Source organism: Dipodomys ordii, unplaced genomic scaffold (assembly GCF_000151885.1).
Source record: "Dipodomys ordii isolate 6190 unplaced genomic scaffold, Dord_2.0 Scaffold42, whole genome shotgun sequence".
NCBI lineage: Eukaryota > Metazoa > Chordata > Mammalia > Rodentia > Heteromyidae > Dipodomys > Dipodomys ordii.
Genome location: NW_012267258.1, coordinates 2,019,228 through 2,029,523, shown reverse-complemented (window position 1 = coordinate 2,029,523; position 10,296 = coordinate 2,019,228). Strand labels below are relative to the sequence as shown.

The 10,296-nt window shown below is 42.3% G+C and overlaps 1 protein-coding gene across 3 annotated transcripts in view; it reads right to left on the bottom strand.

Moving 5' to 3' along the window:
- The window catches only part of Lima1 (LIM domain and actin binding 1), a 67,463-nt gene that overhangs the window by 45,042 nt on the left and 12,125 nt on the right, over window positions 1-10,296 (bottom strand). For all 3 annotated transcript variants that reach the window (XR_001175164.1, XM_013018789.1, XM_013018790.1), the window contains exons 2-3: window positions 5,941-6,025; window positions 3,789-3,934 (exon numbers count right to left, since the gene is read on the bottom strand). Coding sequence is in view for 2 of the 3 variants with exons in the window: in XM_013018789.1 (XP_012874243.1) it covers window positions 3,789-3,934; window positions 5,941-6,025 (231 nt within the window). In the remaining variant the exon portion in view is untranslated. The remainder of the gene's footprint in view (window positions 1-3,788; window positions 3,935-5,940; window positions 6,026-10,296) is intronic.

Genomic DNA, 10,296 nt, shown 5'->3' with positions numbered 1-10,296 from the left:
TTTTTCTGCTTATGTGGTGCTAAGGAATCGGACCCAGGGCCTCATGCATGCAAGGCAAGCACTCTACCACTGAGCCACCTTCCCAGCCCCTGCCCATGAGATTCTTATCTCCACTTCACCACCAGAGCATCATAAATGGCACTGTGGCTCAAAGTGGTTGCACATTAGCCTTGAGCAAAAGTGCTCAGGTCATAGGGTCTGAACGAGCCTGAGTGCTATCCCTCAGCTCTTCAGCTCAAAGCTAGTACTCTATCACTTGATCCACAGTGCCACTTCTGACTTTTTCTGCTTATGTGATGCTGAGGAATCAAACCCAGGGCCTCATGCATGCAAGGCAAGCACTGTACCACTGAGCCATCTTCTCAGTCCAAGGCCCAGAGTTTAACTTTCATGATTGACAAAAGAAAAAACAACAGCCCTGGGGCTGGGAAGGTAGCTCAGTGGTACAGTGCTTGCCTTGCATGCATGAGGCTCTGGGTTCGATTCCTCAGCACCACATAAGCAGAAAAAGTCAGAAGCGGCACTGTAGCTCAAGCGGTACCAAGTGCTAGCTTTGAGCTGAATTGCTGAGGAACAGTGCCCAGAGTCCACGCCCCAAAGCTGACCAAAAAGAAAAGAAAATTAAAAAAAAGAAAAAACAACAGCCGGGCACTGATGGCTCACGCCTGTAATCCTAGCTACTCAGGAGGCTGAGATCTGAGGATCCAGGTTCAAAGCCAGCCCGGGCAAGAAAGTCCGTGAGACTCTTATCTCCAATAAACCACTAGAAAACTGGAAGTGGCGCTCTGGCTCAAGTGTAGAGCGCTGGCCTTGAGCTGAAGAGCGCAGGCAGGGACAGTGTTCGGGCCCAGATTTCAAGCCCCACGACCGACAAAAAAAAAGAAAAAACAATAACAACAAAAAAGCCATGAGGGGAAGACACAGATGGGATATAGAATAATGCTAGAGGTGACTGAACAGGAAGAACTGGAAACTTGGATCAACATTGTTAAGTCATAACACCTTTGTTAATCTTGAAAGTAAACACTCAAAACAATACCAATCTTGAAAGTAAACACACAAAACAAAACAATACCAATTTGTTGCACTTTCTGAGCATATTATTTCCCTGTCATTTCTCTCTTTTTAAAATTTATTTGTTTATTTATTTATTTTGTTGATCATGGGGCTTAAACTCTGGGCCTGGGCATTGTCCCTCAGCTCCTCAGCACAAGGACAGCGCTATTGCCGGGCGCTTGTCTCCAATAAACCAATAGAAAACCAGAAGCGGCGCTATGGCTCAAGCAGTAGAGCGCTTGCCTTGAGCTGAAGAGCAGAGACAGCACCCAAGGCCAGAGTTCAAGCCCCACGACCTACCAAAAAAAAAAAAAAAGAGAGAGAGAGAGCACTCTACAGCTTGAGCCACAGCGCCACTTCTGGTTTTCTATTGGTTTATTGGAGACAAAAGTCTCAGGGACTTTCTTGCCCGGGCCAGGCGCCAGTGGCTTATGCCTGTAATGCTTAGCTACTCAGGAGGCTGAGATCTGAGGATCACAGTTCAAAGTCATTTCTCTCTTTATTAATCTATTATTATATTCTACCTATGAAGGAGATCATTTATATCATAAGGGTTAAAGATTATAGTACCAGGAACTGAACCCAGGGACTCACATATGATACGTAAATGCTATACTACTGTGATATTCCCAACCCTTACATGGTTCCTTTTTGCAGCATGTCTGGAATAGGAATAGGCATATCGGTAGAAACAAAAAGGAGACTAAGCTGAGTAACCATATAGGAAAGGGATTTTTTTTCCTTTTTTTTTTGTTGATCGTGGGGCTTGAACTCTAGGCTTGGGCGCTGTCCCTGTGCTTTTCAGCTCAAGGCTAGTGCTCTACCACTTGAACCACAGTGCCACTTCCAGTTTTCTGAGTGGTTTGTTGGAGATAAGAGTCTCATGGACTTTCCTGCCTAGGCTGGCTTTGTGATCCCCAGACTTCAGCTTCCTGAGTAGCCAGGGTTACAGGCGTGAGCTACCAGCACCTGGTTTAGGAATGGGATTTCTTTTGGGATGACAGAATGTTCTGGAATAAACAGTAGTGACAATATATAACCTTGTGAATATATTAAAAAAATCACATTTGTAATTAAAAATGATGATTTTGTGTTAAGTGAGTTATATCTTAATAAAATAATTGCAAAACACATTATTGTTGAATGCATCTGCTATTTCTAATATAAATTTTTCTTTGTCTTTTTTTTTTTTTGCTCAGTTATAGGGCTTGAACTCAGGGCTTGGGTGTTGTCCCTGAGCATTTTTTTTTTCTCAAAGCTAGTGCTCTTCCATTTTGAGCCACAGCCCCATTTCTTGTTTTTAGGTAGTTAATTGGAGATAAGAGTCTCAAGGTCTTTCCTGCCCAGGCTGACTTCAAACCACAATCCTCACATCTCACCCTCTTGGTTAGGATTACAGCTGTGAGCCAATATCGCCTTCAAATTTTCCTTTTGCTATCAAAGTCAAAATAAAGAGTTACTCAGGAAGCAGAGATTGGGAGGATTAGCAGTTTGAGGCCAACCCTAGCAAAAGTTAGACCTCATCTTACTAACACTTGGTGTAGTTGTGTAAACCTGTCATTTCAGCTGTGCAGGGGGCATAAATAGGAGGATTGAGGTCCAGTCCTGCTCAGGCAAAAACACAAGATTCTATATGCAAAAATAATTAAAACAAAAAGGGATGGGTGTGGCTAATTAAAGCAAAAAAGGGATGGGGTAGGGCTCAAGTGGTAGAGGACTCCTACACACGTGTGTACTGTCAAAACAACCCAGAAAACAAAATAAAGGCTGATGACATAGCCTAGGTATGCAGTGCTTTCCTAGCATTTGAAAGTCCCAAGCACCACAAAAACAAAAACAAAAACAAGGCCAGGCATAGTAACCCATGCCTATAAACTTGTAATAATCCTGTACTCCAGAGTGTGTTTGTGTAAAAAGAAAAAAAATCAAAATATTCCTATGAAAACTAATAAAATGCAACTTCTTAACAACAACAATGAAAAGATAAAAAGAAGTTACAGGAAAACTCAGTGATAATGTCAAACGAAAAAGAAGTGGATGCCAGGCAAGGGTGGTTCACACTGTAATACCACACCTGTAATACTAACTACTCAGGGAGGCTGAGATCTGACAGCCTAGTCAGACTTTTTATCTCCAATTAACTGCCCAAAATGTCAAAAGCAGAGCTGTACCTCAAGTGGTAGAATGCTAGCCTTGAGCAAAACAGCTCAGGGACAGCACCCAGATCCTAAATTCAAGCACCAGCAACCCCCCCTCCCCCCGCCCTCCACACACACACACAGAGGAGGTACTGGTGGCTTACACCTGTAATCCTAGCTATTCAGGAAGCTGACTTCTGAGGATTGAAGCCAGCCTGGGCAGGAAAGTTCATGAGACTCTTATCGTTAATTAAACACCAAGAAACTGGATGTGGCACTATGGGTCAAGTGGTAGAGCACTAGCCTTGAGCTGAAGAGCTGAGGGACAGTACCCAGGCCCAGAGTTCAAGCCCCCATGACCAACCAAAAAAAAAAGGAAAATAAATAAAAAAGAAAGGAATTGGATGATCTAGGAGAACACAGGTTTTGAAGAAGGCAAGGATTATAAATGAAGTGAAGGTAGGATTTATATGAAGAGAGACTGGCTAGGTGACCCAGGGCTCAGGAATAAGGGTCCAAGAGACACAGTCTAGTTCTAGTACTTAATGACCACTGGCTGGAGGATTGAGTGAAGAAATGATACAAAACACATACTGTATAGTTGGTTGAACTTTGTTTGGACACAGCAGCCTGATACTTGGCCATTCGATCCTTTATGGAGGTTTCTGAGAGGCGTGGGAGTTCCAGATTTCGCTTAATCTCATTTTTCTCCGAGTAGAAGGCAGAGGATGAGAAATGACCTAGAAGAATAATATGCTTTGTGTAAAATGAGATTCCAATGGTGTTGAGACTCTAAGTTTGTGGCTATTATAATCTAATGGAAATTAAAAGTATAAAAAGGAAATTGGGAATAGAGTTTTCTGTAGGGTGTGTGTGTGTGTGTGCACGCGCATGTGCGCATTCGCACACGCGCATGTACATGTAACTACTAGGGCTTGGACTCAGGGCCTAATATTCTTTTTTTTGGGGGGGGGGTCGGGTCGTGAGGCCTGAACTCTGGGCCTGGGCGCTGTCCCTCAGCTCTTCAGCTCAAGGCTAGTGCTCTACCACTTGACCCATAGTGCCACTTCTGGCTTTTTCCTTTTTGCTTATGTGGTGCTGAGGAATCAGACCCAGGGCCTCTTGCATGCATGCAAGGCAAGTGCTCTACCACTGAGCCACCTTCCCAGCCCGAGGGCCTAATATTCTTGCTTAGTTTTTTTCTCTTACAACTTGCACTCTACCCCTTTTGCCACTCATCTACTCTGTCTTTTTGCTGGTTAACTAAATACAACATCTCAGATTTATCTACCTCGTTGGCTTTGAACCTTAATCCTTAAGTATCATCCTCCTGAATATTAAGGATTATAGCCATGTAGGCATGATCTACCAGCACCTGGCTTCTAATTGCCTTTGTTTTTTTTTTTTGTCGGTCATGGGGCTTGAACTCTGGGCTTGGGCGCTGTCTCTGCGCACTTCAGCTCAAGGCGAGCGCTCTACCACTTGAGCCACAACACCACTTCCAGTTTTCTAGTGGTTTATTGGAGATAAGAGTCTTGCTAGCTTTGAACCGCAATCCTCAGATCTCAGCCTCCTGAGTAGCTAGGATTACAGGCATGAGTCACTGACACTCGGCTTGTACCTGAGCTTCTTTGCTTGAGGCTAGCACTGTATCATTTGCGCCACAACTCTACTTCTAGCTTTTTGGTGGTTAGTTGTAGATAAGAGTCTGACAGACTTTCCTGAATATTTCTTCCTGAATATTTAGGATTATAGGCTAAAGCCAGCAGTGCCTGGCTATAATTGATTTTTTTTTTTTTTGGTTGGTCGTGGGGCTTGAACTCTGGACCTGGGCACTGTGCCTCAGCTCTTCAGCTCAAGACTAGAGCTCTACCACTTGAACCACATGCCATTTCCAGCCTTTTCTGTTTATGTTGTGCTGAGGAATCGAACCCAGGGCCTCTTGCATGCAAGGCAAGCACTCTACAACTGAGCCACCTTCCCAGCCCCCGTATAACTGATATTTTTTATACAATAATATTCAGTTAAGTTCCTAACACTAGAAGAACCTTTATCATAATTGAACATTGTTTGCTTTAAATTCTGATTGATTTAACATAAAGGAAAAATTAGATAATTTATATCTCTTTGGCTATTGAAGTCTAGTGATCTTCTTATGCTTATTAATTTTTTTGTGATATACTTGTGTATGCCCCTTTCCCAAAACATAATTCTTCTTTCAAGGTGTTGTATTATCACTAGGAGTACAAGTTAACCAATCCTTTCTCTCTCTTTTCCTTCCTTCCTTCCTTTCTTCCTTCCTTCCTTCCTTCCTTCCTTCCTTCCTTCCTTCCTTCCTTTCTTTCTTTCTCTCTTTCTTTCTTTCTGTAGTTTTGGGGATCAAACTCAGGGCCTTGTACATAACTAGGTCTACCTCTAAGACATAACCCCAACCATCATATAACCTTGATAAGGACAGAGCCCATCTATTGAAGCCCTCAAATTGCAGATGACTGTGGAACCAAAAGTACTATAGCCCTTCAAAAGTATCTTTTGGTTACTACAAGTTACTATTGACAAGGATTAAAAGTACAAGAAAAGCTATTTATAGAGAATAATGAAATTTGGAGATGGCTAGTACCTCCCAGGCAGACTTTCTTTTAATTTGTGTCATTCTTCCTTTAAAAGCATTGGCTTTGAGTCTAAAAGGCATTGCCACTAATGAGTGTTCTTTAGAGGACTTAACACATACATACTCTTTGCTTACCTGGGCCCATTTCCAAGTCATCCAGTGAATAGCTGCTTTCAGAGATCTTCCTTCCACCTGCATTTCGGCTTTGGGCCCAAGGACTCTGTTCAGAAAACAAATAATTTGGCAGTAGAAGATGGGAAATATTGATATGATGTTCAAATGTCTTCTATTAATAAAGTCTGGGAGAAATTAGATTTTATATTTGATTTCACATTCCACAGAACTTTTCTCTTTACAATGCTAGGGATTGAACCCAGAGCCTTGTATATGATATACAAACATTTTACCACTAAATCATACCACTCGCAGCCCCATTCCAACTTTGTTTGGATTCAGGGTGGTATTATATATATAGCCCAGGCTGGCCTCAACCTCTTGATCCTTCTGACTCAGCTTCCCAAGTGGTGTGAGATGTGATTAGAGTTATGTACTTCTATACCCAATCTACTCACCTGAATTTTTAAAATATATATAGATTTCTAGTATTTTTTTATTTTTCTCTTATTTAATTAATTTATTTTTGTTCCAGTTGTGGGGCTTGATTGAACTCAGGGCCTGGGGTGCTGTCCCTAAGCTTTTTTCTTGTTGTTGTTGGTCGTGGGCCTGAACTCTGGGCCTGGACATTGTCTCTCAGCTCTTCAACTCAAGGCTAGTGCTCTACCACTTGAGCCATAGCACCACTTCTGACTTTTTTTTTCTTTTTTGCTTATGTAGTGCTGAGGAATCGAACCCAGGGCCTCATGCATGCAAGGCAAACACTCTACCACTGAGCCACCTTCCCAGTCCTCCCTAAGCTTTTTTTGTTCAAGGCTAGACACTACCACAGGAGCCACAGCTTCACTTCTGGCTCTTTTGATAGAGATATGAGTCTCATTTTCCTGCCTGGACTGGCTTTGCACCTCAATCTCAGCCTCCTGAGTAGCTAGGATTATAGATGTGAGCTACCCACGCCTTGCTTGCATTTCTTTGGTTACCAAAGCACTGGTAATCTTCTAGTGCTTATTAACTTAGCTAATGTACAAGTGCCTTGAAACAAACAAGTAACTCTATACAAGTTGCTCCTGGCAAGCAATGTCATTTCAACAGTTGCTAGAGGGAATCCTTATATCACAGATGACAATAACATGTTCCTCCAAACTGCCAAGATTTGATGGCAGCATCTGCTGGTTCCCTTCTCCATCTCATTTTACCTCTCCTGCTACTGCTTTCCCTCTTGTTCTCTATCATCTTTTCCTTGGACTATTACAAAACTCCCTGTTTAAAATTCTTTCAAAATTTCCAATCACTTCTTGAATTCAACTGAAAATATGTTACAGCAAACCTGTTCTAAAGGTGGTCTTTACCTACGCACACTCCTCTCTAGGTGTCCTCTCCCTCATCCTCACATTCCAAGAAAAGCAAACTGTTCTAAGGACCATGATATTGTCTAAGAGGTTCCCCCTACCCAGATTACATGTTTGCCCTCCTGCTGTCTAGCAATGCCTACTCCTTCAAGACTCAGTGTAATCAACACAGATTTACTGTGTCTCCTATATAAACTTATCAAGTCCTTCTGTGTTCTCAAGGCTACTTTCAGGATTTTTACAGAAGAGGATGGTATAGAGTGTGTGTGTGTGTGTGTGTGTGTGTGTGTGTGTGTGTGTGTGTGTGTAATGTTGGGGATCAAACTTAAGACATTGTACATACTAGACACTCTACTACTGAGCTAAATGTCCAGCTCTTGACTGCTTTTGTACTGAAGACAGAGTCTCACTATACAGCTGAGGTTATCCTTGAGCTCACTATAATAGCCTAGGCTGACCTCAAACTTTTATTCTCCCAAATGCTGGGCTTACAAACATGGACCACCATATCCAGCTGTATAGATTTTTTTATTTTTTTGTCAGTTGTGGGGCTTAAACTTTGGGCCTGCGCCTTGTTCCTCAGCTCTTCCACTCAAGGCTAGTGCTCTACCACTTGAGCCATAGCACCACTTCCAGTTTTCTGGTGGTTTATTGGAGATAAGAGTCTCATGAACTTTCCTGCCTGGACTGGCTTTGAACCGTGATCCTTATATCTCAGACTCCTGAATAGCTAGGATTACAGATGTGAGCCACTAGCACCTAGCAGAGGTGTGTGTGTGTGTGTGTGTGTGTGTGTGTGTGTGTTTTAAACAAATGTTAATGCTCTAAGGTAGCAAAGCCAAACAGTAATTCTGGAAATGAAAAGGAAATTATGATGAGATAAGAGGGAGGGAAAAAAATCTCAATTCAATAGTTCCTAAACTTAGTATTCATAAGAAATACCTAGGAAATTGCTTTAGGCCAGGCACTGCAGGTGACTTATGATTATAATCCTAGCTACTCAGGAGGCAAAGCATTAGGATCTCAGTTCAAGGACTGCCCAGCACCCAGCTGGTACAGATTTTTTAATATAGTATTCTGTAGTTCTTGGAAATCCCTATATTTGTTCTCTCATATCTTGAGTGAATTCTAATTAAAGTTACAAATTATAATTCATAGGACTAGAAGCTAATTAGAATTACAGACTATTCCCAAGCATAGTACAGAAGTATTATGTCATGATTATTAAATTTATAATAACAGTCCTTGAATAGGTTCTATCACTCAAATTTCTGTTTCCCGTTAACTAGAGTAGGAATGATACTTGAAAGACATTATAACAAAAGATAAGCACAAAATACTTAATGCGTGTGTGTGTGTGTGTGTGTGAGTGTGTGTGTGTGAGTGTGTGTGTGTGTGTGTGTGTGTATGTAGATCCTAGGGCTTGAAATCAGGGCTTGGACACTATCCTTGAGCTCTTTTGCTCAAGGCTAGTGCTCTACCACTCTGAGTCACAGCTCCACTTCCAGTTTTTGAGTGGTTAATTGGAGATAAGAGTCTCTTGGGGACTTTTCTGCTCCAGCTGGTTTGAACCATGATCCTCAGATATCAGCCTCCTGAGTAGCTAGGATTACAGATGTGAGCCACCAGTGTCTGGCTTCTATAAAACTCTTAACAGCAACAAAAAGCTGTGGCTCAAGTGGCAAAGCACCAGTCTTGAGCAAAAAAGCTAAGGGACAGCACTCAGGCTCTTGAGTTCAAGCCCTGGGGAGTAGGGGGGGACAGGGGCCTGGGATCTAATCCATACTGTGAATTGTTTTCTTTCCAGACCTAAACAAACAAACAAACAAACAAACTGTAAAAGTGCTGATATAGTGGTATACAACTGTAATTCCATCACCTGGGAAGCAGAAGTAGGAGTTCAAGGTCAGCCTAGGTTACATAGGGAGACTTTGACCAGTCTTTCCCATATTAAAAAAAGTAAAAATTAGCTGGGCGCCAGTGGCTCACGCCTGTAATCCTAGCTACTCAGGAGGCTGAGATCTGAGGATTGCGGTTCAAAGCCAGCCTGGGCAGGGAAGTCCGTGAAACTCTTATCTCCAATAAACCACCAGAAAACTGAAAGTGACGCTGTGGCTCAAGAGGTAGAGCACTCGCCTTGAGCTAAAGAGCGCAGGGACAGCACCAGGCCCAGAGTTCAAGCCCCATGACTGACCAAAAAAAAAAAAAAGTAAAAATTGAATGAGCAAGATCATCTGATTACAGGGAAAACAGGCAGGGAAGTGTCTCTGGGGTCAGAATTATACTGCCTAGTTCTGAGGAGAAGTACATTTCTGAGATGAAACAAGTTTTCTTGAGATCACAGGTAAAGCTCTGGGCATTACTTTCAATACCTTTCTATCTGCAACATTATCTCATATGCAATTAAGATTAACTTTATCATCCACAATTTGCAAGTAGTAATCTGAGGTTCAGGAAGAAGGAGGGGTTTCCTTTAAACATTTGTTAAGGGAGGAAAACTTAAGGCCAAAACAAAAGAAAAAAGTGTGTGTGTGTGCCTATGTGCACGCATACACACTCTTTTATGACAGACATGTCTCAATTGAGCTCTTTTAACTGAGAAATTTGAGGAGCCCTTACTTATCATAATCTGTCAAGGAAAGAGAGAAAAGACATTTTAAAACTTTCTGGAATTTCCTGGGGCTTGACCTTAACCCACCCTACAAGTCTTCCTTCCTGTCAGTCAGCTGACTGCAACATTCATTAGTGGGAAAGTCTTTTACATAGTTTCTGTGAATCCACAAACCAAACATACCAACATATACCCAGTAGTCTGTAGGTTTTCTATCCCTGCTATGCTTACTTTCTAGAAAAATTCTCTTTACAGCTGATTATCAGTCATTCTTACAACTTTCCCAACACTGGGGCTGGGAAGGTGGCTCAGGGGTAGAGTGCTTGCCTTGCATGCATGAGGCCCTGGGTTCGATTCCTCAGCACCACATACACAGAAAAAGCTGGAAGTGGGTGCTATGGCTCAAGTGGTAGAGTG